This window comes from Panthera leo, chromosome A2 (assembly GCF_018350215.1).
Source record: "Panthera leo isolate Ple1 chromosome A2, P.leo_Ple1_pat1.1, whole genome shotgun sequence".
In the NCBI taxonomy this organism is placed as follows: domain Eukaryota; kingdom Metazoa; phylum Chordata; class Mammalia; order Carnivora; family Felidae; genus Panthera; species Panthera leo.
This window is the reverse complement of record NC_056680.1, coordinates 2,858,100-2,881,249: the sequence shown is the minus strand read 5'-3', so window position 1 is coordinate 2,881,249 and position 23,150 is coordinate 2,858,100. Positions and strand designations below refer to the sequence as shown.

The 23,150-nt window shown below is 63.5% G+C and overlaps 4 protein-coding genes across 6 annotated transcripts; 3 read left to right on the top strand and 1 right to left on the bottom strand.

Moving 5' to 3' along the window:
* Positions 1-123: 123 nt before the first annotated feature.
* On the top strand, positions 124-6,121 carry MATK (megakaryocyte-associated tyrosine kinase). Its single transcript, XM_042928007.1, has 13 exons — positions 124-195; positions 937-996; positions 1,307-1,420; positions 1,529-1,644; positions 1,730-1,949; positions 2,350-2,443; positions 3,742-3,807; positions 4,518-4,617; positions 4,696-4,780; positions 4,869-4,942; positions 5,098-5,293; positions 5,582-5,668; positions 5,762-6,121. Exons 1-13 carry the CDS (start codon positions 190-192, stop codon positions 5,999-6,001), a joined length of 1,458 nt encoding a protein of 485 aa, XP_042783941.1. The 5' UTR covers positions 124-189; the 3' UTR covers positions 6,002-6,121.
* Positions 6,122-9,394: 3,273 nt separating this feature from the next.
* On the top strand, positions 9,395-10,802 carry RAX2 (retina and anterior neural fold homeobox 2). The gene is made up of 2 exons (XM_042927996.1): positions 9,395-9,644; positions 10,349-10,802. Exons 1-2 carry the CDS (start codon positions 9,429-9,431, stop codon positions 10,685-10,687), a joined length of 555 nt encoding a protein of 184 aa, XP_042783930.1. The 5' UTR covers positions 9,395-9,428; the 3' UTR covers positions 10,688-10,802.
* A 177-nt stretch (positions 10,803-10,979) lies between these two features.
* MRPL54 (mitochondrial ribosomal protein L54) lies at positions 10,980-15,701 on the bottom strand. 3 transcript variants are annotated; one of them, XM_042927994.1, is made up of 4 exons: positions 15,622-15,701; positions 14,877-15,081; positions 13,856-14,030; positions 10,980-13,563 (listed from the first exon to the last, which is right to left on the bottom strand). In XM_042927994.1, the coding sequence occupies exons 2-4, from the start codon at positions 14,992-14,994 to the stop codon at positions 13,431-13,433; spliced, it is 426 nt and encodes a 141-aa protein (XP_042783928.1). In that variant the 5' UTR covers positions 14,995-15,081; positions 15,622-15,701; the 3' UTR covers positions 10,980-13,430. The 3 variants fall into 3 exon arrangements, with proteins under 3 accessions (XP_042783928.1, XP_042783926.1, XP_042783927.1); XM_042927992.1 differs by lacking the exon at positions 15,622-15,701 and adding an exon at positions 15,208-15,436; XM_042927993.1 differs by lacking the exon at positions 15,622-15,701 and adding an exon at positions 15,357-15,436.
* Positions 15,702-15,714: 13 nt separating this feature from the next.
* Positions 15,715-23,080, top strand: APBA3 (amyloid beta precursor protein binding family A member 3). Its single transcript, XM_042927991.1, has 11 exons — positions 15,715-15,954; positions 16,546-17,135; positions 17,224-17,263; positions 20,251-20,396; positions 20,566-20,652; positions 20,759-20,920; positions 21,342-21,521; positions 21,608-21,820; positions 22,422-22,541; positions 22,636-22,776; positions 22,884-23,080. The coding sequence occupies exons 2-11, from the start codon at positions 16,560-16,562 to the stop codon at positions 22,953-22,955; spliced, it is 1,737 nt and encodes a 578-aa protein (XP_042783925.1). The 5' UTR covers positions 15,715-15,954; positions 16,546-16,559; the 3' UTR covers positions 22,956-23,080.
* The last annotated feature ends 70 nt before the right edge of the window (positions 23,081-23,150 follow it).

Below are 23,150 nucleotides of genomic sequence, written 5' to 3'. Positions count from 1 at the left end.
GGGGAGACAGGCACACACATCTCTGGATGTCGGAGAGGCTGTTCGTGTGTGCACACGTGTAGACGTGTGCACACCTGTCTCTAGGTGAACGTGCCTTTGCTTGCACACCCGCGTGCCCGTGGGTCCCTGTGTCCACCTGTGTCCAAGCCCCATGTGTTTCTGTGTGTGCTCGTGTGTACATGGATCAGTATGCGTGTGAGTACACAGCGGGCTGGGGATTTACGGGGGGTCAGTACTGGAGAGGCAGAGGTTCATCTCCCAGCCGTCCCCACGGCCCACTCGCCTGCTGTGGGGTCCAGGCGAGAAAAGCCCTCCCCCCGCAGCAGTAAGAGGCCGTGTGTCTGTCCTAGGTTGGCGTTGGGATTGGTGGGGGATCAGAGAGGCTCAGCCGATGGCCAGAGGGGCCCAGGAGGGCTGCATGCCCCCTGTCCCCCCCCTCCCCACCGTCCCGGCCCCACCCTAGGGTCAGGGATAGTGGGGAATGACCTTGAATCATCCTCTGGTTCCTTGCTCTGCCCCTGCCCCTGCCCACTTACCAGAAAAGAGGAAGAACCAAGCTCAGGCAGGCGGCACCGTGTTCCCCACCCACTGAGTGACTGCTGGGGGCTGAGCCAGGCGCTTCCCCCCTCCCCACCATATGGCCCCTTGCTCTGTGCCCACCCTGTGCCTCCGTTTCCCTTTCGGGACCGTGGCGAGGCTAGATTCTCTGGTTTCCTCGCTGATGTTTCGTGGCCGCAACTCTACAAGGAATTCCTGTGGATAAAGACCGCCTCCCCAAAGGGGCTTAGGGAGCCATCACCCGGGACCCCCTATGGGGATGCCCTCCCCCTGTCGCCTCCATCTGGCCCCGGGCTGGAAGTGGTTCGTTAGCAATGGCCCTGGGCCCCAGCCTGGCTCCAGTCTGGGCTCTCCAGCTGGTCTCTGCCCCTCCCCCAGGTGAGCCCCCGCTTCCTCCGTGCCTGGCGCCCCACGTTCGTCTCAGCCAGGATGCCAACGGTGAGCACCCCCACCCCGGGCTGCCTGTGTCTCGCCCCGTGCCCTGCTCAGTCCACACCCACGGGACCTCGGCGCCGTGTCGGGGGCTGTACTCTGACCGTGTCCCCTTCAGCCGGTGCTGCATTTCTGTCACCTTTTCTTCCCGATCTTCCGCCTTCGTAGAAGCAGATGTTTCTATCCTGGCTGCTCCCCCTTTCTTTTGTGTTGTTCTTTCTGCCTCTGCCTTGCTGTCTTTTGCCCAGTTTCCATTTCTTCCTCACCCCTGGCATCTCTCATGCCCTTTTGCTCCCCCCCCCCCGCCCCCCCGCAGAGGCGCTGGGCCCCAGGCACCCAATGCATCACCAAGTGTGAGCACACGCGCCCCAAGCCGGGAGAGCTGGCCTTCCACAAGGGCGACGTGGTCACCATCCTGGAGGCCTGTGAGGTGAGTGGTGGCCTGGGGGCCTGGCGGTGCTTGCGGAGGTGCGTCTCTGCCAGGACCTGCCCCCCCCACCCCCACGCAGACACCGACCCCTGGCTCCCTCCCTGGCAGAGCAAGAGCTGGTACCGTGCCAAGCACCACGCCAGCGGGCAGGAGGGTCTGCTGGCGGCGGGGGCGCTGCGGGAGCGGGAGGCCCTGTCGGCCGACCCCAAGCTCAGCCTCATGCCGTGAGTCGCGGGGCCGCCCGGGGCGGGGGCCGGGGGCCGGAGGGCCTGGGCGGCCCGGTCCAGCGCGCCCTTCCGCCGGCCGCAGGTGGTTCCACGGGAAGATCTCGGGCCAGGAGGCCGTGCAGCAGCTGCAGCCGCCGGAGGACGGGCTGTTCCTGGTGCGCGAGTCCGCGCGGCATCCGGGCGACTACGTGCTGTGCGTGAGCTTCGGCCGCGACGTCATCCACTACCGGGTGCTGCATCGCGACGGCCACCTGACCATCGACGAGGCCGTCTGCTTCTGCAACCTCATGGACATGGTGGAGGTGTGGCCGCCGCGAGGCCCGGGGCCTCCAGAGCCGCGCGGACACCCCAGGCCCTGCCCCGTGCCGGCAGTGGGGGGTGGGCAGGAGGGGCTGGTCTCCGTGGACCGCCAAGCCCAAGGTGGTCTGAGTCCTCTGGACGCACCTCTGGGGGGCCCTGGGGTGAACCTCCAAGTTGACGCTCGTCCAGAGACCACCGCCCCACCTTCCCCGGGATCCTCCTGTTTCCTAGCCTGCATCCTTTCCGTTTCCACGGAAACCAACCCGACTCCTCTGGAGGAAAGGAAACCCCCCCTTCTCCCCAGCTCCTGCCCACCCGGTTCAGGGCACGGAATGCAGGGCGTCCCCTCACCGTGGGGCCAGGCTCACGGCTGCCTCTGCCCTGTCCCCCCCCCCCCCCCAGCATTACAGCAAGGACAAGGGGGCCATCTGCACGAAGCTAGTGAAACCCAAGAGGAAGCAGGGCACCAAGTCGGCAGAGGAGGAGCTGGCCAAAGGTAGGGGCCCCTGCCCTCCCGCACCGGGCCCACGGCCAAGGCCGCTGCACACGAGCGGATCGCGGGACCTGGCACGATGAGCAGAGCACCCGGGGCAGCCCTCGGGGCGGGCAGGAGGGCCCACAGACGCCCACCAGCCCACATGGGGTGAATTCCCACACTTGCTGCTGCTTCCACGTCTCTGTCCCCGCCCTGTCACCTGGGCCTGAGCCTCAAGCCACCACCCACCCACCGGCCGTCCAGCCCCAGCCCTAGATCCTTCCACCAGAGCCCTGCCTCTGTGCCCCCAGAGGTGACTTTCTACCATGAAAATCTACCCATATCTCTCCCTTGCCTTCTAGAACCTTCCCTCATGGCTGAGCTGTCTTCCTGGCCTCATCTACAAGGCCCTTCCTTTTTGTCCCCCGTTTCCCTCCTTGTTTCCTCCCGTGCCTCTGTGCTGTTGTGCATTCTTTTCCCTCCCCAAGTACTCTTCCAGCCCCATTTTCATTGAGAAATGACATCCTCAGTGCTCAAGGCCCGAAGCAAATGCCACCCCCACCTCCACGGCCACCCTCTTTGAACCTGACGATCATGTCTCTTTGGAAGCATGTCTCTCCCAGGGAAATCTGGACGTCTTGGGGGTGGCCCTCAGGGGAGGCTGGTGTCACCATGCTTGATCGTGGAGTGGGGCTTTGGGGAGGAAGGGGAGGGGGCCTATGGAACCTAGTAGAGAGGAAGGGGGAACGTAGGCAGTTTTGAGACAAGGCGTCAGGGAGGCTGGACTGCAGATGACCACTTAGAGTGCTGGAAGATTCTGGAAGATTCTGGAAGAGTCTCCAACCTTTACCAGAAGATTCCAGGAACTTTGACAGCCTCCGTGTTTGTGGTATCTTTTGCTGTGTGTCCCTGGGTAGCCAGAGATGAAAAGACTAAAGGGAAGAACCCATGGGGTATTGGGAGGGACACAGTCTCCAGGTGGAAGAGAGGGCAGCCCCAGGGCTGCCCCTGGGGCTCCATGGGGCGTTCCTGGAGAGCGAGGCTGGGGCCTTACCCCACCCGCCCCCAACCCTCGTCAGCTCCTTTCCTCAGGTCAGCCTGAGATGGGCAGGCTCTGTTGCTTTCCAGCACTTGAAAACCAGGACCAAGGGTGGGGTGTCTCACACAAGCCCTCGGGCCGTTGCTAGGCGTAGTGGCCGCCTGAATGTGTGTCCCTGCCAGGGCGCTGTGGGAGACACCACCGGCCTCTCGCCAGGCGGACCCCCCACGGGAGGGGCTGGTGGAACCCATTCCCCTCTGACCGGGTCTCCACCCCACAGCCGGCTGGTTACTGAACCTACAGCATTTGACGCTGGGTGCGCGGATTGGAGAGGGTGAGTTTGGAGGTAAGTGGGGTCCCGGGTCCGGGGCTGAAGGAAGAGGGGCGGGAGAGATGAATTAATCCACACCCGTGTTAACACCTTCTTGCTGTGAGCCTGTGTCTCCCTCTGTGGCGGGGGGGTGGGGGGGGGGCGGTGACATCAGCTGTGCGGACCAGCACTCCATGATCGGTGATCATGCGCGATGCCTTCACACCTCTGGGCCCTGTACTGGGAATGCCATTCCTGGAAGCTGTTGTTCTGGAAGGCTCTGGGGCTTAGATCAGGGGTCGGCCTACCTTCTCTGTAAAGGGCCTGGCTTTTCAGGCCAGTCTGTGTCACATCTATTCAGCTCTGCCTTAGTAGCAGGAAAGTTGCTGCAGACACAGGTAAATGAATGGGCCAATAAAACTTTATTTGTGGACACTGAACCGCGAATTTCTTGTCATTTTCATTTGTTGCAAAGTAGTATTTTTCTTGTGACTTTTTTCAAACGTGAAAAAACGTACAAACCACTCCGAGCTTTGTGAGCCTTGCAAAGGCAGGAGGCAGGCCTGGATTTGGCCCACGAGCTGAAGTTTGCAGACCCTACTTAGCTGATTGTCTTTGATCAGCCTGCAGGGGTGAGGGGTTTTCCAGGCCTGGGGACCCACAGCCCTGGCGGTGTGCATGGCGGTCGGTGTGCGTGGGTGTTTCCATCTGCCTGTCCCCCCCCCCCCCCCCGCCCCCCGCCACAGCGGTCCTGCAGGGTGAGTACCTGGGACAGAAGGTGGCCGTGAAGAACGTCAAGTGCGATGTGACGGCCCAGGCCTTCCTGGACGAGACGGCGGTCATGACGTGAGTCCCGGGTGGGGGGCGGGCCCCCTGGGAGGGGGGGCCCAGGCGCACCCTCACGGCCCGCCTGCCGGCCCCCAGGAAGATACAGCACAAGAACCTGGTGCGTCTGCTGGGCGTCATCCTGCACCAGGGACTCTACATCGTCATGGAGCACGTGAGCAAGGTGGGGGTGGGGCCCGACGTGGGATCAGGGTTGGGGGGGGGCACCTGAGCAGCCTTGAGCCCCCCAGGCCCACTTCCCTTCCCCACAGGGCAACCTGGTGAACTTTCTACGGACACGAGGCCGGGCCCTCGTGAGCACGCCCCAGCTCCTGCAGTTTTCCTTGTGAGTGGGACTCCCTGGGCGGGGCGGGGAGGGGGCTCTCTAAGGTCAAGGGAAAACTGAGGTGCCAAGTGGGAGGAGCCTGGCCTTGGGGATCTGCGCTCCGGTCACCGAGCACCCCCCGGCCCCGCGCCCCCCGTGCTCTGCCCCCGGCCCAGGCACGTGGCTGAGGGCATGGAGTACCTGGAGAGCAAGAAGCTGGTGCACCGAGACCTTGCCGCCCGCAACATCCTCATTTCCGAGGACCTGGTGGCCAAGGTCAGTGACTTTGGCCTGGCCAAAGCCGAGCGGAAGGGGCTGGACTCAAGCCGGCTGCCGGTCAAATGGACGGCGCCCGAGGCTCTCAAACACGGGGTGAGCCCCCCTCCATCCTGGGACCCTTCCTTGTGTGGCCCTATCTGGGCCTCAGTTTCCCCATTTCTGAAACAGTCTTGGGTTCAGTGCCGAGGGCCAGAACAACAAGGACTCCTTACCCCACTGAGTCTATGGGTTCCGCTCAGTGGCGGGGGAGACTCAGAGGGGTCAGTCTGTCGGGAGGAGACCAGAGAGGGAAGGTCAGCCCAGGGGGACTTCCTGGAGGAAGCAGGGGCTGTAACAGAAGCCATTAGGGCTCCCTCCTCACCCTGGTCCTGGGCCCCACAGAAGTTCTCCAGCAAGTCGGATGTCTGGAGTTTCGGGGTGCTTCTTTGGGAGGTTTTCTCATACGGCCGGGCTCCATACCCCAAGATGGTGAGTGGGGTCTGGGGGGAGGCGCTGGGTCCCCTGTGAGTCTGGGGACCATGGCCCTGACCCCAGCCGTGCTGGCGTGCCCTCTGCCCACAGTCGCTGAAGGAGGTGTCAGAGGCCGTGGAGAAGGGGTACCGCATGGAGCCCCCCGAGGGCTGCCCGGGCCCCATTCATGCCCTCATGGGCAGCTGCTGGGAGGCTGAGCCTGCCCGCCGGCCGCCCTTCCGGAAACTGGCGGAGAAGCTGGCCCGGGAGCTGCGCAGCGCGGGGGCCTCGGCCCCGGTGGGGGGCCAGGACGCGGACAGTTCCTCCTCGCCCCGAGGCCAGGAGCCCTGACCCTGCCCGGTGGGGCCTCAGGCCCCAGAGGACAGAGTGGAGGGTGCGGGGTCGGGGGAACGGGCCAGGCCCGAGAAGGGTCAGGGCCAGCGAGCTGCTCATGTGGCCCAGGTGGGGGGCTCTGGGCAGCCCGTGGACACCAGGGACCCGGGGAGGCGAGGGATTAGAGCCTCCATAAAGACTGGTTCCAAGGACTGTGGGTGTCTGAGTCTCTCTGCGACCCTTGGCGTCCTTCGCCCCAGGGGTTAACACCAGGGCACCCCCGTCACTCAGCCCAGGGCCATCCACCTACCAGTCGTCTGCCTGCTGAGGCCCCCACAGCTGCCGTTGGGGACACAAATCCCCGGGGGTGGAGCCAGGAGAGCCCCCGGGCATCACGGCCACCCCATGGGCCCACTTGTTGCCACCCACGGTCCCCACTGTGGTGCCCTCACAGCTGCCGTATTCGACCCTTGGGGTCCCCGGCTCAGAGGACCTCGGGAGGCTGCCTGCGGCCACGGAGGCCCACGTTCCACATCGTCTGTGGCTCCTCTGCGCCAGCCTCGCCCCTCAGGGCGGGCACGCGGGAGACCGGGGAGGGTCTGCCACGGTGGTGCAGCCGCCAGCCTGACCCGGTGACTCCAGAGGAGACTGACGGGAAGATGCAGGGGCGGGGGCTCTGGGCTCGCACCCCCAAGTTCCAAGCCTGACACCCCGGCTGTGTGGCCCTGACCCGCCGTGACGAAGCGTCTTGAACTGAGGACAGACACTCCAGGGATAGGGGACATTAGTGCTAAACCTGGAGCCTCTGGGCAAACCCCCCCCCCCCCCACCCGGGTCCCAGCAGCCTCCTCTACGATCAGGCGTCTTTTCGGGGTGATGGGTGGGGGCCTGAAGACTCACACCGGTCAAGGCTCCGTGCACACAGCCGGTGCCCAGTTATTACTGGGACGGTCCATCACCCCTTCTCATCGATGTTTCCAGCCAGCTTCTAGGATGCCCGGAGGGGTCTCCGGCCAGGCTGGGGCGGCCGTCGCCCCAGGACCCCTCAAACCGGAGAGGGCAAACCAGACCACAATACACCCTCCCGCTTTGGCTGACCCACCGCTCTTGAGCACGGCCTGAGCCAGGGACTTCCCCAAGGTCACACTGACCTCCTACGGTGCCCCTCCCCCCCCCCCCCCCCCCCGAGGTCCCACCCACCCTCCAGCCTCATTTTCCCCACCAGCACCCGAAGGGGCCCAGGGATTTTTCCTGGGGGAGAAATGACGGGTGGGAGGCTGGTGGGGCCGACAGTGGCCTGACCCCCACCTAATCCAGCCGGAGGGGACGCCCGGCCCCAAGGCCCCGCCCCTCCCCGCCCCTAATCCGGCTCTCTAAGCTGACACAGCGTCTGCACCTCCTGCCGCATCCGCTAAGCCACCCAAGTCCCCTGCGCCTAACTCCCGATCCCTCCTGCAGCCTCTTAACCCACCTGGGGCCAATTAGCTAATTGGGGCCTGAGAACAGAGCAGCTCGTTAGTGAGGAGGCAATTAGGGCATTAGGGACCCCCCCCCCCCCACTCTGTGCTGCAGGCCCCGTGCCCCTGTCCCCAGGCCCGCCCCACACACGGGGCAGCTCAGCCCGGACCGGCCCCAGGGAGCCTCGGGGAGCACCGGCCACCCCGGGGCTCGGGCTCACACGCCTCTCGGGCGCTGGGGCCTGGGTCTCCCGCCTCGCTCCCCAGACAACCTCCGTCCCGTCCTCCGTGGCGCTGAATCCACCAGACCTTGTCTTGGCCTCATCGCTGCCCCCCCCCCCCCATCTCCCCTCCTCTCGGGCGCCGAGCTCCTTGGGTGGGGGTGGACAAACCAGTCTCAGGGTCTTTCCCCTGGAACCTGCTCCAGCTCTTGGACCACTGCCTCTGGGACAACCTTGTCATCTACCTGTCCCCAAAATTGGGCCCTGGGGAGAGCCGCCTCCTCCCTCTTCCCCCAACTCTCTCCCCCGGGGTTGTTCCCCTCCCCCAACTTCCATCCCCACAGCCAGACCAGGCCTCCCATCTTGCCCCCAAGAGATATTCATCCAACATGCCATCTGACTGCGTCCCTCCCCTGCTCCACAAACTCCCGTGGCTCCCCAGTACCCTCTCCACACACACACTTGGGCCCGGAATTTTAGCCTTGCACTTCATCGCTCTGATTACTTTCCGTAAAAGAGCGGCCCACCCTCCGTCCCCCCTTCCCTCCCGGCTTGAGTTGTCTCACTAGGCTTAGAACCACCTGACACTGTGTTTCGTCTCCTGGTTGGCTATCTCCCCGACTAGCATGTCCGCCCCGAGGTCTGTGTCTGTTCTGTTCGCTGCTGTGAACACTGCCTGGTATACTGTAAGCGCTCCACGATGTTTATTGAATGAATGAAGGACGGACTTCGATTCATTCCCCCAAACCCAGCGAAGTGCCCCCTACTCCCCGGCCGGCTCGTTGTCCGGGGGAGCCGACAGGAACTGCCTTCACTTCTCGGAACCACAGCTGCCCCAGCCCCCGTCAACATCTGTGTCTAAGAGGACCTTTTTCTGGCCCCAGCTCTGAGAACAGTATCAGTGGGCATTCATCGAGCACTTCCTGAATGCCAACCACTGTGCAATGCTCTCTGCTTTCATCACCTCGTTGCCCCACCCGGGCAGGTCCTGGTGTCACCATTCTACAGCTAGGGAAACTGAGGCCCAGAGAGGGGAGGCCCTCGTTGGTGTCCTACGGGGAACGGAGGCAGACCCAGGCCGATGGTCCCCCCCCCCCCCCCCCGCCCCATGCACACACCCCTCTGGAGCCGCAGCCTTCCTCCCCCCGCCCCCCACGCCCTCCCTCTGCAGCTCAGAGCGGCCAGGGCCTGGGCGGGAGGGGCCGCCTCAATTAATCACCTCGCACTAATCTTCCCATCTCCGGACCCCAACCCGCTCGGGTCTGCAGGACCAGGCCAGCAGCAGACACGCTGGGCCCACTGGGGCGGGGGCCGTGTGGATACTGGGGCCATCGAGGGGCTGCTGGGGGTGGTGAGTACGGGGCAGGTGGCTAAGAGCGGGAGTTGGGGCGCAGAGAGCCCCCCAGTGTCCCAGCCTCCTCCCTTCCTGGGGGGGGGGGTCCCAGACAGAGAGAGACGGACAGACAGACACAAGCAGAGGCAATCCAGGAGAGCTCGAGAGGGAGAGACAAAATAGAGGTGGAGGGACAGGCACCCCGGGAGCCGAGAGCAGAGGAGGGGGAGGCGGATGGAGAGCGAGCCCATCCGAGGTGGACGGAGGGACGGGCCGGGCAGGGCGAATGCGGGACCCGGTGCGCCTTTCCTCGGCGCCTCTAACCCCAGACCCAGAGGACTCGGGGGGGGGGGGGGCTCCCTGCCCTCCCCAGCTGGTGGCCTCACCACCGTCTGCCCTGCTGCCGTCCCGCCAGGTGGGGGTGAGGACAAGCCATGTTCCTGAGCCCGGGTGAGGGGCCTGCGGCGGAGGCGGGGGGGCCGGGCCCGGGCGAGGAGGCCCCCAAGAAGAAGCACCGGAGAAACCGCACGACCTTCACCACGTACCAGCTGCACCAGCTGGAGAGGGCGTTCGAGGCCTCCCACTACCCGGACGTCTACAGCCGCGAGGAGCTGGCGGCCAAGGTGCACCTGCCGGAGGTGCGCGTGCAGGTGAGGGCACCCGGCAGCCCGGCGAGGGAGCCGGGGCCACACTCGGGCCCTCCGGGGCATAGGCAGGCGAGACGCCGGGAAGGCTTCCCGGAGGAGGAGGTGTGGGACTGAGACCTTGGCGTCGGAGTGAAAGTCGGCCAGTCGGAAAGGAGGAAGGGGGGGTTGGGGTGGGCGGCTGGCTCAGGTGGTAGAACTCGTAACTCTTGATCTCAGGGTTGTGAGTTCAAGCCCCGCTTTGGGTGTAGAGGTTGCTTAAAAATAAAATCATTTAAAACGAAAGGAGGGAGAGAAGGCAGGCAGGCAGGCGGCGCGGTGTCTTTCTAGGCGCACAGAGCAGTGTATGCAAAGGCGTGGAAGGTGACACCGGGGGTGTTTCCGTGGAGCTGGGTGCGAAGCGGGTGGAAGGGGATGCCGACCGCGGCTGAGAAACGGCTTTCCACGGGCGTCAGATGCTGAGCCGGTGGCTGGGACTCAGCGCCCGGGGCCGAGTTTCAGAGAAGACCCCAGGTCGGCTTGATGGGGGCCGTGGGGGGGCCTTCTCGGAGAGGGCCATCTCCTTGAGGCAGGTAACTGCAGGTCAGAGGGAGGCTAGCCGGTTCTGCACAGCGGGGAGCCCCACAGGAGGACACAGGGGGGGTAGGGAGCGGCGGGCTGGCTCCTCCCCACAGAGCCTGAACCGGGAGCACCCCTCTCACCACCTCCAGGTGTGGTTCCAGAACCGCCGGGCCAAGTGGCGCCGCCAGGAGCGTCTGGAGTCGGGCTCCGGGGCCGTGGCAGCCCCGAGGCTCCCCGAGGCCCCAGCCCTGCCGTTCGCCCGCCCTCCGGCCATGCCGCTGCCCCTGGAGCCCTGGCTGGGCCCCGGGCCCCCGGCCGTGCCAGGCCTCCCGCGCCTCCTGGGCCCAGGCCCCGGGCTGCAGGCGTCCTTCGGGCCCCACGCCTTTGGCCCAGCCTTCACGGAGGGCTTCGCCCTGGAGGAGGTGTCCCTGCGGCTGCTGGCCAAGGAGCACGCACAGGCTCTGGACAGGGCCTGGCCTCCCGCCTGAGTCTGGGGCCCGCCCGTGGCCACCCGTGCCGGTGCCCCTGCCTTGCATCCCGGGGGGGAGGGGGCCTGGCGGGGGCCTCGGCCTCCCCGCCTGCGGGCCGGGCAAGGGGTGGACCGTGAAGTAAGGCTGCCATCGCAAGACACGCCCAAGTCCCCCTGCCCGCTCCTCGTCCCTCACGGCGGAGCCCCGGCTCTCTCAGAAGTGACAAAGGACAGCAGTGGCCGCCCATGGCCCTGGCGTCTTTCACTGTGTGTCCCCCGCGTGCCCGTCGCTTTACCCCTCGTGACAGCTGCTTTACGGGGGAGGAAACCGGCCCAGGGAGGCCAGTTTCCACAGCCACACAGCCACTCGGGGTGGAGCCGTCGTTCAAGCTCGTTGCCCAAGCCCAACTCCCCAGGTGCCACGCCGAGTCCACGCCGGTGTGGGACGCGGGGGGGAGCCGGGCTGGGCGCGAACGGCGGGTTCTCAGGCAGAAGCAGGCGGACGCTCTGCTCCCTCTGTAAATCAAAATGTGGCTTCTGTCCCCACTGACCACAGACCCGGTCACGTCTCCCAGCCCAGTGAGGGCGGGATGGGGCCCTGCTGGCAAGACCCACATTTGTCCCGTCCAGCCCAGCCATGTCTCCCCAGGGCGTGACGGACACCCTTCCGGAACTCGGCTGGACTCCTTGGCAAGGGGGCCACGGAGGGCAAGGAACAGGGTGTGAGCAGGCCGGAGGCCCCCCCAGCGTCAGCAGGACACGGGACTTCCCCATAGGACGGGGCAGCCCAGGTCGCGACAGGAGGGGAGGGGCTGGAAGGCAGGAGGTGCACGTAACCGCCCTCCCTTTGAGCTCTGTCCGCGGAGTAACCACAGGTTCACTTCCGGGTCCTCACGTCAGTGCACACCCACCGGGTGGGGTTCGAGCTGCCCTGCTCACCTTGGCTCACGTGACACCTCACACAGGAGCCCCCTGGCCCGGTCTTCCTCGCATGGTGGCAGCCAGGTCAGCGGCCCACCCACGCATCTTGCATCCATCTGACCGCCGGCCGCCCAGCCGCCCAGCCCCCGCCCACCCATCGTCCGGTGATCCCTCTGTCCATCCATCCACTGCGCGACGGGGCCGTAACGGTGAACAGAACGAGACAAAAATCCCTACCCCGACGGAGTTGCCACTCTGATGGGAGACAGACACAAGCACAATTAAATAAACACCGACGTTCGTACTTAAAACACCAGCTGGCTGTAAGTGCTGGGACAAAATAAAACCAGAAGAGGCAGTCTGGAGTGCAGGGAACAACTGTAGTTCGACAGGCCGGTCGGGGGCCTCTCAGACGTGACATCACAGAATCGGAGGAGGTGAAAGAGGGGGCCATGGGAACACCTGGGGGGGGAGCCACCCAGGCAGCGGGAACAGCACCCCCAAAGGCTCTGGGGCAGGACCGGGGTGGGCACGAGGGAGGAACCGCCAGGAGGCCCCTGTGGCTGGAGCAGCGAGGTGCCCGCAGGGAGGTGACAGGAGGCAGGTGTGGCAAGGCCTTGTAGCCGTCACACCTTTGTTTTTACACCGAGAGCCAAGGGGATCCACGGGAGGGCTGGGACCCTCCGCCTGCTCTGGGCGGGCCACAGGGACGGCAAGTAATCCGCTTGGGCAGAGTCTTCCTAAGAGGATGAGGACTCCCATTTTCCTGGGACTAGACGTAATTAGTCCCCAGCCCCGCCCACCCAGCCACACAAGCAGAGGAGCCCGGAGGGCCCCTGGTCCGGCCCCCAGGGGGTGCCCTCATCCCATCCCCCACTCCACCCCCTGCAAGCCCCAGCCTCGGCCCTGGGTCCCAGGCAGGGCAGGAGTTAGGACTGCTGGGAGCTGGGGTTCTCACTCAGGTCTGTGGGTCAGGTTCACAGGGTCTTAATGCAAGATTCCGGGATGCATCTCCTGCTGGGGTGAAGGTGAGGGAGGGGGCGGGGGAGACCGAGACCCGGGTACCAGACGGGTGGACAGGAGGATGGTGGTGAGGCCCAGGTCGCCGGGCTATTTCAAATGACCGGCCCATGCAGACCACACATGACTCTGGCCAAAGAAGGAAAACGAAGTCCCTTGTCTCTGGCTGGGCTTGCTAAACTAGGTAGGGGGCTTCAGCCGGGAGTCCTGGAGCCACACTCGTCCAAGAGAACTAGTCCCTGGGGCTACAAGGACCCAGAGACAGAGCCACACACCTGGACACCGAAGTCCCCGAGGCCAGCATGCCTCAGGGCAGAGCCCGCCCCAGACACTTCGGCTTCCGAAGGCCACAAAGACGCTTTCGGTCCGGGTGGCACGGAAAAGGGTTGAGTCCCTTGCAACCAAGCGAGTTGGGTCTAAAAACACCTCCTCCTGGAAGACGAGCTGGGGCCTCTTGGGCGGCGTGAGAAATCCCGAAGATGGACAGCAACCGCCCGGGGGGAGGCTGCAGCCACGGAACCACGGGGCCTGAGTCGCCCCCCCCCCCCCACCTGCCCCAGTCTCCCTCCCGGCTCCGGCAGCAGACGGCACCCAGCAGCACCCAGGGCCCGCGAGGACCCCCAGGGCCCTGGTCCGGCCTCACTCTGGGGACCAACCAGGCACCAGGTGAGGGGCCTCCTCTGTTCTCAGAAAACTCTTTTCTCCAGGCAGAGAGTCTTCTGTGGGGGCAGGATGGGGAAGGCGCTGTGTGCCTCCGGGGTCCTCCCGCCGGGCCTGGTGAGGTCCCTGACGGGTCAGGGCGGCCCCGGGGCCTTCCCCTGCTAGAACTTCCGGTTCTTGCTCAATCGGTTGTGACGCCAGATGTTGTGTTTCCGCAGCAGCCGCCAGTACTCCCGGGTCTCGGGGTCCAGCTCCTCCAGCTTCTTGGGGGGGCCCAGGTTCATCTGGAACAGCCTGATGCGGTGTGGGCAGGGGTCAGGGCCGCACAGCAGACCCCCACAGCTCCCCCACCCCAGGCACCCCGGGTAGAGGCAGCAGCACACGGGGCCCCACACAGAGGCTGCGCAGTCCTGCCCCAGGGCCTTTGCACTGGCTGTTCCATCCACCTTTAAAGCTCCTTCCACCCACTCAGGTCTGGAGCCACGCATCACCTCCCCAGGGAAGCCCTCTGGAAAGCACAGGGGATCAGCTAGGCCACCTTCACCCCGTCACTTGGTCTCCCGGGTCTCCAGCCTGGCCCACTCACCACTCAGGGTACTCCTCGTCTGGCTTCAGGATCACGTCCTGGCCCTCCTTGTAGATGTTGACGCCCATGGCATGAGTGGTGAGTCGGACAGGGTCCGTACATACGTCTGGGTCCTTCAGGGCCTCGCTGACCACACCACCTTTGCCGCCTTTGCCCCCTTTGCCCCCCTTCATGACTGGGGGGGGGGGGCGGGTGGGAGAGAATCGTTTCTGTCCAGCTGCACCCCAGGAGGCCAGCCTTCTTTTCTACCCCTTTCTCCGGGTGGCCCCCGGGTCCCCTAGACTCTTGCCTGCTGCACCCAAAATGATCTTTTTTAATGCTTATTTTTGAGACAGAGAGCGAGAGCAGGGGAGGAGCAGAGAGAAGGGGACACAGGACCCTTAGCAGTGAGTCCGATGCGGGGCTTGAAGCCATGAACCGTGAGACTGTGACCTGAGCGGAAGTCTGACGCTCAACCGACTGAGCCACCCAGGCGCCCCATGCACCCAAAATGACTTTAAGTGAGACACAGATCCTGCTTTTAACACTGCCGCGCAGACCGACCAGGTCATTGCTCTCCAATTCTGTTTTGATACCTTCTGTGTATCTCACAGAGAAAAAGGTCTGGTATGTGTCTTTAACGCCCAACATTTTGTCAGTTCCCTCCTTTCAACAAAGGAGATCAGGCAAGGCTATACCCAGCTCATTTTGCCTTTGCTTAGGTGGCTAATACTTAGACGGGCCCCTCTGCTTCCTCGAATTTCCGGTGGCGGGTAGCCCAAGGTCACACAGTGACCCAAGAGTTGGGACCCAAGTTCCTAACACCCCACCCCACCCCCCGCAACAAAACACATCCCGCACCGGCGCAGTGAGCCAAATCCCTTCCTAGGTCCCTCAGAGCGCGCCTGCGCAAATAGCTCAGCGTCTGCCTCTTTAAGCTCGCGCCCGGATTCTAGGCACCGCCTCCCACACAAGCGCCTGCGCACTATTAACCCCCAATTCCCAAACCATGCCCATCTGGGTCCCTCTTAACCCAGCTCACCCGGTCTCTTGGCGTAACCCCGTACAAGGAGTCTTCCAGGCTCGACAGGGACCGGGAGCTCCCGGGCCGACCAGCTGGCCCAGGTCCGCGTAGCCCCGAAGAGGCATCTGGCCGCCATGGCGTATGCCGGCTGTCCGCACGTGCACTTTTCCGGGAGACGACAGCGGCTACGGGGTGCCTGGGAGTTGTAGGCTCCTAGAGATTTCTGGGAAATGTAGTACTCCACCGTTAGCCACTCACCGTGACTTCTTTTACAGGGGTCTTCAGTTACCGTGTGAGGGGACTTTCCAAAGAGATTTCATTTACTAATTGCCCTTCTTTGGTTACTTACCACTTAAAGATCACACCTTATGCATTCCTGATTCTATTCAAGGCGCAATTACTGAAAACCTAAAAGTAATTGGCTAATACTTAACAGCCTCATTATCCTCCAGCCCTTTTGCTAAATCTGTAGCCAGCTCGATCTCGTTTAATCCTCACCAGTAGCAGGTAGCTGCTATTATTATCCCCAGTTTATAATTGCGGAAGCGAAGCTCAGGGAGGGAAAGTCAGGCCAGGACGCGCCATCCCGCCTCCCTACTGTGAGCGAAACCGGAAGTCCATGTAAAATAGGGTCCCGGCGCTGCTTCCGGTGTCCGTGGAGTCGAGAGAGACCGCCTCTCCCTTTGAGATTTTCCAGTCCCATTTTTTTCTCATCCATTGGGATAACGCCCACAGCCGCAGAAGGGAGGCAATGATCACTAACCCCGTTTTGTAATTGAGGAGTCAGGCCCAGAGGCCAGCCCGGGCTCTCACTCTGTGTAAACGGAGCATTTGGACTCGAACCCTTGGTTCCGACACCTGGCGCTCCGGCGCCGCGAGGCTGGCTGGGAGAACTACATTTCCCAGCAGGCCCGGCAAACGCGCGCAAGCCCAGTGGGCCGGGAGCGCTGCGCGGACGGACCTGCCGGCGCCGCGGCCACTGGAGGGCTGTCCTGCCGGGGCGTGGGGTCCTGGGGGCCGTGCGGGCTGAGGCCACCTCGGTGTGGGAAGTGAGTGGCCTGACGGGGCAGAACGGGGCCTGGAGCCGGCGGCTGAGGTATGGGGTCTGAAGTCTTGAGTCTGGGGTCTTCGGGAGGACCGGGGTCTTCACTGGTAGCTTTAGGCTCGAGTTAGGTCTTCAGGCTGGGTTCTGAAGTCCGGGTCAGAGCCTGGGGTTGATCTTGAGCGTGACATTGGAGGTTTTGAGACGAAGCTCTGCTTTCTGGGGTCTTGGATCTCGGCTTAGACTGAGGTCTTGAGTCCGCGGTCTCATGGACCTGTACCAACCGGGTCTGTAGAGTCAGGGTGTGTCTCCCACCTGCGTTACAAGGTCGCGGTGGAGAAAGATGTGGAAGAACTAAGTCTGGGGTGACGGGATCCACGGCTGGGAGAGGCCTGGGGTGACAGGTACAGGGCCGGGGCGGGGGGTGGGGGGGGGAACCTCAGGGTTTGGAGCCTGTGGAGCTACTGTCTTACAACGGCCTGTTCTGCGCCTCAGTTTCCTCATCTATACAATGGAGATCATAGCGGACCCTTCCTTGCAGGGTATGGTGCGGCTTAAGTTATGTGCTCTGTATGAGCGGCACCCACCTAGAGCCTGGCACCCGGTTGGCACTCAGGAGATCGTATCTTTGAATCTCTCTTTCAGATGCTGGCCCAGGCATGGAATCCCTGACAACTTCCCAGTCTCCCCCAGGCCCTCCAGCTATGGACTTGGAGGAGCCCAGGGACGCCCTCTCACCCCCTCGGGACGTCACCCCCAACTGCCAGTGGGACCCCGTGCCGGGAGGCCCCGGCAGCCTGAATCAGATGGAACTTGATGGGCCAAGTATCCGGGAACTGGTGCAGCAGTTTGAGGCTCTGCCTGGTGATCTGGCGAGCTTGTCCCCAGACGGACCTCCCTGCCCCCTGCACGTTGCCACCGGCCACGGCCTGGCCTCCCAGGACGTTGCTGATGCCCACGGGCTCTTGTCTGCCGAGGCCGGCCGGGACGACCTGCTGAGCCTTCTGCGCTGCCAGGAGTGTCCTCCTCCCCAGTCTTGTCCGAAGGAGCCTCCGGACCCTGCTCCTCGCCTGTTGCAGCCCCCTGAGGACCCAGACGGGGATGCCGGCCCCCCGGAATGGCCGGAGGGCGCTTCTGCCGAGCAGGCCGGCAGCCGGAGCTCAAGCAGCTCCCCAGAACCGTGGCTGGAGACAGTCCCTCTGGTTGTTCCCGAAGAGCCCCCTGCCAGTGTCCAGGTAGAGCCTGTCCCGCCTCCTGGGCCGCCTCTGCTGCCAGCAGCCAAGCCAGGGGACTCAGTCCTGCCCCTCTTCTGTCTTCTTCCAGAGCCCCAAGACCCTGGTGCCATACCCTGCCCTCCAGGAGGGTGAGTGTCCTGTCCACCCTGGCCGCAGGGACTGGGCAGTTTCAGAATAGCCCGCCTCAGGCTCCCAAATTGGCACAAAGTTGGCCAGGGACGAGTTGCTTCTAGAGAGGCTCTGAGGTTGGTTGAGCAGATTCCAGACGGTCCGGTGAGAATGTTGTAGAATGAATGGGGACGGAAGGGCAGGTTTGCCATGTGGAGCACCGGGTTCTAGAGCAGGGCTTGGCAGATCACCATCTGCGGACCACATCCAACCCGCCGCCTGTTCTGGCACGTCTTGTGAGCTAACCAGCTCTTAGGTTAAAAAAAAAAAAATTTTTTTTTAATGTTTTTATTTTGAGAGCGAGAGTGCGCACGAGCAGGGGAGGGGCAGAGAGAGAGAGGGAGCGAGAGCGTCCAAAGCAGGCTCCGCGCTGTCAGCACAGAGCCCCGCATGGGGCTCGATCTCATGAACCGCGAGGTCGTGAGCTGAGCCGAAGTCAAGGGTCGGTCGCTTAACCGACTGAGCCACCCAGGCGCCCCGGCTCTTACATTTTTAAGCGGTTGGAAGGAAACAGAATAATATTTCTTGATGCATAGAAAAGATGTGCAACTCAAATTTCAGCATCGACAAATAAAGTTTTATTGAGACACAACCAGGCCCATTCATTCACGGACTGTCTATGGTGGTTTTCATGTTACAACGGCCAGGGGTTGAGTAGTTTCCACAGAGACCATCTGGCCCACAAAGACCAACGTATTTACTGTTTGTCCGCTTGCATAAGAAGTTTGTCAATCTCTGCCCCGAAGGCGTGGAAAGAACTGGTTCTGGGCATCTAGAATGTTCTAGGACTTCCACGTAAACTACCTGAGGCTATAAGTCAAAGAGCAAGTTTTATGGTTGGCGGAAGGGGAGCTGGTTTGGACCAATGGTTACAAGGTGCCGGAATCATGGGTGGAGCTATGAGTCACCCAGGTAGTTCCAGATTTTGGCATTTTGCCTGTGGTTCTAGATTAAGAGAACCTGGGCTGGTGAGAGTGTTCTGGAATGAACCGAGCCATCTAGACTGGGGGTTTTGTAATCATGGGTGGAAAAGAGCTTATCTGCCGCTCCAGACCAAAGGAGGGTGTTCTGCCACTGTGGATAGGGCCATCTGGTTCTAGAGCACTCAGAAAGTTCTAGAGCACTCAGAAAGTTCTAGAGTTGTGCGATACAATAGAATCATAACGTGAGCCACGAGTGACTTTCGATTTCCTAGTTCTCTGCTTTACAGAAAAGATAAGTAAGACTAGTAACATTTTTTTAATTTTTAAAAAATATGTATTTATCGGGGCACCTGGGCGGCCTAGTGGGCCGAGCGTCCAACTTCAGCTCAGGTCCCGATCTCGCGGTCTGAGAGTTCGAGCCCCGCGTCCGGCTCTGTGCCGACGGCTCAGAGCCTGGAGCCTGCTTCGGATTCTGTGTCTCCCTCTCTCTCTGCCCCTCCCCTGCTCGCTCTCTCTCTCTCTCTCTCTCAAAAATAAATAAATGTTAAAAATATATACAATTGTTTATTTACTTTGAGAGACGGAGAGAGAGAATCACCAGCAGCCTCCAGTACGTCAGCGCAGAGCCTGACACGGGGCTCGATCCCACGATCCGTGAGATCATGACCTGAGTCGAGACGAAGACTCAGATGCTTCACCCAGTGAGCCCTCCCCCCCCGCCCCGGGCACTCCAAAATTCCTACCGTTGTAACTAACTCAAACGTATTTGAGTGTCGTTTCAACGTCCAATCGGTATCTTACAATCGCTTTACGTCTTTTTCACACTAAATTTTCAAAATGCCGTGTGCGTTTTACACGTCACAGCATATTTCAGGGGCACGACACCCACCTGTGCCTGGCTGTTAGCATAGTGGATGGTGCGGTTCTAGAAGCTCAGAGTAGAGCTGTCTGCCGTTCGAGAATGCTTAGGGTCTTCCAGAGCTGGGGCCTGTACCTGTCGCTGTAAACAAACAAAGCAATGGCTCCCGGTTAGGACACTTTAGAACTGACCGAGCCGTCTGGTCCGGTTCTAGACTGCTCAGGGAATTACAGAACCAGGAGGGGAACGTTCCGCGTGTTTCTGGGCTGGGTTGGTGGGATTCTAGAACTTTGAGCCGAGTTGTCTGTTCCTGGGCTGCTCCGAGACTTCTTAGAACCACCGGGTACAACTGAAGTGTCGCAACTATGTGAGGACGTTCTAGAACCATTGGAAGCGTGACCCGATGCCGTCACGATGAAGAAGTTACAGAATCACGGAGTGGGGAGATGTGGTTCCGGAGTGGTGCCCATTTCTGGACGCACCCCCCCCCCCCCGGAATTCTGTGGTCGGAGACTGCCGGAGAGTTCTGGAGTCACAGAGGGGAGCCAGCTGGGGTTCTGGACGGTGTGAGTTTTAGGAATGTGACAAGGGGTCTCTTTCTGCTCTGATCGGGAACAGAGCCGTCTGCAGGTCTGGGCTGGCAAGGGAGAAATCTGGAACGGTGGTCAAAGCTCACTGGCTCTAGATGGATTTGGGGGATTCTAGAACCACCGAGTGACGCTGACTGGTCCTAGGACATTGCTGGTTTTAGAAACGGGACTGCCTGGTTGTCGCCTGATGACAGAATTCTAGAAACACGGGGTGGAGGTGTCCGTCGTGAGCTTTTTTTTTTTTTTTTTCTGGGGGGCTCTGACCCTGGTTCTAGACCCTCAGGGGTCCAGAAACTGGGTCATCTGGCCCAGGGTCCTTGAGCCGTGGACAGAGTCAGCTGGTTCGAGACTGACGAGAGGGCTCTAGATCTGTGAAGGCCAAGCTGCTTGTCCCTCCTGCTGCTGGGATGGTTCTGGAACGGCGGGCAGACCCGCGTGGCTCGAGTGCTAGGCTGGGGGGTAGAAGTCGGTGCTTCCAGACCACCGTGGGAGCCGGGACCCTGGGCGGAGCGTGTGGGGCTGGACACGGCCGGCGGGGCGCTCTCGGGCTGACCCTCCTCCGCTGTCGCCTTCAGTCCCTGGTCCCTGTGACCATGAAGACCTCCTAGACGGTGTCATATTTGGGGCCAAATACTTGGGCTCCACCCAGCTGGTGTCCGAGCGGAACCCGCCCCCCAGCACACGCATGGCCCAGGCCCGGGAGGCGATGGACCGCGTCAAGGTGAAGCCAGGGCCGGGCAGGTGGGGCTCCCCAGGGCCGGTGGGAGGTGGGGGGGGGGGGGCAGGGGGAGCCACAGGCCGGTCCTCCGAGGCCCCTGGAGCCTGGCGGGGGTGGGGCGGGCAGAGGCTGGGTCTTCGTGGGCCTCCACTTCCCACCCCACCCCCCACAGGCCCCCGAGGGGGAGACCCAGCCCATGACGGAGGTGGACCTCTTTGTCTCCACCAAGAGGGTCAAGGTTCTGACGGCTGACTCCCAGGTACAGGGCCGGGCCTGCCTCCGGGCTGGGGGCGCCCCCGCCCCCCCGAGGGTCCGCACAGCCCACCCAGGCCTGGTCTCCCCCCCCCCCCCCCGCCCCCCTGCAGGAGGCCATGATGGACCACGCCCTGCAGACCATCTCCTACATTGCCGACATCGGCAACGTGCTGGTGCTCATGGCCCGGCGGCGGCTGGCCCGGCGGCCGGCGCCCCAGGCACACAGCCGCCAGCTCTACAGGATGATCTGTCACGTCTTCCACTCAGAGGACGTGAGCAGCCCGGCTCCGGGCGTCGGGGGGGCGGGGGGGGGGCTCGGGGCCCGCCCTGCACTCTTCCAGAGACCCCTGGTCACGCCGTCGCTGCAGCGTCCTTCCATCGGTCCTCAGCGCTGTCGGCTGTCTCCCCCACCACCCCCTGGGCCTCTGGTCTTTGCCATAAGCCTCAGAGACTGGCGGCCCACCCCCCAGCCTTCCCCCCTCCGGGCCGGTGTCCCTCCCCTCCCCCGACAGATTCCCCAAGACAGCGGCTGCTTTCCACAGTCTCCATAGTCACAGGGCACGGGGCTGTCTCCCAGGAGTCCTGTCCCTGGTGGGGCCGGGAGGGCTCAGCCCCGGGGACACCTGAGGGTCTGGGAGACCTGAAGGAGGGGGGCGGGACACCCCCCGAGAGCCGCTGCCCGTCGCCACGCAGGCCCAGCTCATTGCTCAGGCCATCGGCCAGGCCTTCAGCGTGGCCTACAGGCAGTTCCTCCGGGAGAGCGGCATCGACCCCAGCCAGGTGGGCACCCAGCAGAGCCTGGGGGCCACGGGCCCCGGCCACCTCCACAACGGGGACCTCGACCACTTCTCCAACAGCGAGAACTGCAGGGAGGTGAGCGTGCGGGCCGGGGGGCCCCTGCCAGCCCCCCTCAGAGCCGCCCTCATGCCCCCCACCCACCGTGTCCCCCCCCCCCCCAGGTGTGCATCGAGAAGCGTCGGGGTGAGGGCCTGGGCGTGGCCCTGGTGGAGTCGGGCTGGGGCTCCCTGCTGCCCACGGCCGTCATCGCCAACCTGCTGCACGGGGGCCCTGCCGAGCGCTCGGGGGCCCTCAGCATCGGGGACCGCCTTACTGCCATCAACGGGACCAGCCTGGTGGGGCTGCCCCTGGCCGCCTGCCAGGCCGCCGTCCGCGTGAGTCCTCTCAGGGTGGCAGGGTGCTTTCCCTGGGCCAGTCCAGAGGGGCATGGAGCATTAAGTCCCCACCCCCCTGCTGCCGCGTGCTCCGGGAAACAGTCTTGGAGAGGGGACGTTGTTGGTCCGGGTGACCGTGATGGGGTGAAGGCAGGATGGGAGCACCAGCAGCCCAGCTACGGAGCCGGGGGCCTTCCTCTCCGCCGCGAGGCAGCAAGCGTGTTCTTGAGTCTGGACCCTTTTGTTGGATGGGGAAACTGAGGCCCGAACATGGGGAGGGACCTGGCCAGGAGGGCGGGTCCGACACGGCCCACGCAGCAGGTTAAGGAGTGAGCACGGCCGACCTGGCTAGAAGCTTGCTTCCCGTGAGGAAACGGAGGCCGCGGGAAGGGAGGGGTCACACAGCTCCGACCCAAGGCTGCCCGGCTTGAGTCTTGTCTTCTTAACTGCTTCTCGAGGAGCCTTCTAGAATATAGGGCCCTGACTCCAAAGCTCCATTTTACGAGTGGGTAAACTGAGGCCCGGAGGGAGCTGCAGCGTGCCGCGAGGTCCGGCAGCGCCCTGGGGGCCTCGCTAAGCCCACAGCCCCTGTCGCGCACAGGAGGTGAAGTCGCAGACGCTGGTGACCCTCAGCATCATCCACTGCCCGCCGGTCACCACGGCCATCATCCGCCGGCCCCACGCCCGCGAACAGCTGGGCTTCTGCGTGGAGGACGGCATCGTGAGACCCCAGCCCCGGGACGGGGGTGGGGGGGGAGTGGGGGGGACCGACGGCCCCCCCCTGAGCAGCACGGCCCCCTCCCCGCTCCCTCCAGATCTGCAGTCTCCTCCGGGGCGGCATCGCCGAGCGCGGGGGAGTGCGCGTGGGGCACCGCATCATCGAGATCAACGGGCACAGCGTGGTGGCCACGCCGCACGCCCGCATCATCGAGCTGCTCACCGAGGCGCACGTTGAGGTGCGCGGGCAGCGGCCGGGGCGGGGGCGGGGCCAGGGTGGGGGGCGTGTCCTCCTGCCGGCCCAGGCCCGCCCCCAGCCGCCGGCCTCCGCTCTGGCCCCCCCCAGGTCCACATCAAAACGATGCCGGCCGCCACCTACCGCCTGCTCACCGGCCAGGAGCAGCCCGTGTACCTGTGACCGGCCACCAGCCCGCCACCGTGCCTTAGCGCCAGCAGCCCCGGGACTCCGTCCGCGGGGCCTCCGGAGGCTTCTTGGCTCCCTGTTATTCTCTGACGTAAAACATTAAATGCTTAACAAACGGGCATCTTGGCTCGAGATCTGTGGGGTTCAGAGAGGTAGGATACGACCGACTCTCAACTCGGTGTCCTTCCT

Bases quoted from the DNA above. Each gene is read 5' to 3' on its own strand.
- MRPL54 (XM_042927994.1), bottom strand. From the start codon at position 14,994: ATGGCGGCCAGATGCCTCTTCGGGGCTACGCGGACCTGGGCCAGCTGG. The intron at 14,031-14,876 runs GTGAGCTGGGTT...CCCCCCCCCCAG, and splicing joins GGGTTACGCCAAGAGACCGG to TCATGAAGGGGGGCAAAGGG. The intron at 13,564-13,855 runs GTGAGTGGGCCA...ACACCGCATCAG, and splicing joins GACGAGGAGTACCCTGAGTG to GCTGTTCCAGATGAACCTGG.
- APBA3 (XM_042927991.1), top strand. From the start codon at position 16,560: ATGGAATCCCTGACAACTTCCCAGTCTCCCCCAGGCCCTCCAGCTATG. The intron at 20,397-20,565 runs GTGAAGCCAGGG...CACCCCCCACAG, and splicing joins AGGCGATGGACCGCGTCAAG to GCCCCCGAGGGGGAGACCCA. The intron at 21,821-22,421 runs GTGAGTCCTCTC...TGTCGCGCACAG, and splicing joins CCTGCCAGGCCGCCGTCCGC to GAGGTGAAGTCGCAGACGCT.
- RAX2 (XM_042927996.1), top strand. From the start codon at position 9,429: ATGTTCCTGAGCCCGGGTGAGGGGCCTGCGGCGGAGGCGGGGGGGCCG. The intron at 9,645-10,348 runs GTGAGGGCACCC...CACCACCTCCAG, and splicing joins TGCCGGAGGTGCGCGTGCAG to GTGTGGTTCCAGAACCGCCG.
- MATK (XM_042928007.1), top strand. The intron at 1,950-2,349 runs GTGTGGCCGCCG...CCCCCCCCCCAG, and splicing joins ACCTCATGGACATGGTGGAG to CATTACAGCAAGGACAAGGG. The intron at 5,669-5,761 runs GTGAGTGGGGTC...CTCTGCCCACAG, and splicing joins GGGCTCCATACCCCAAGATG to TCGCTGAAGGAGGTGTCAGA.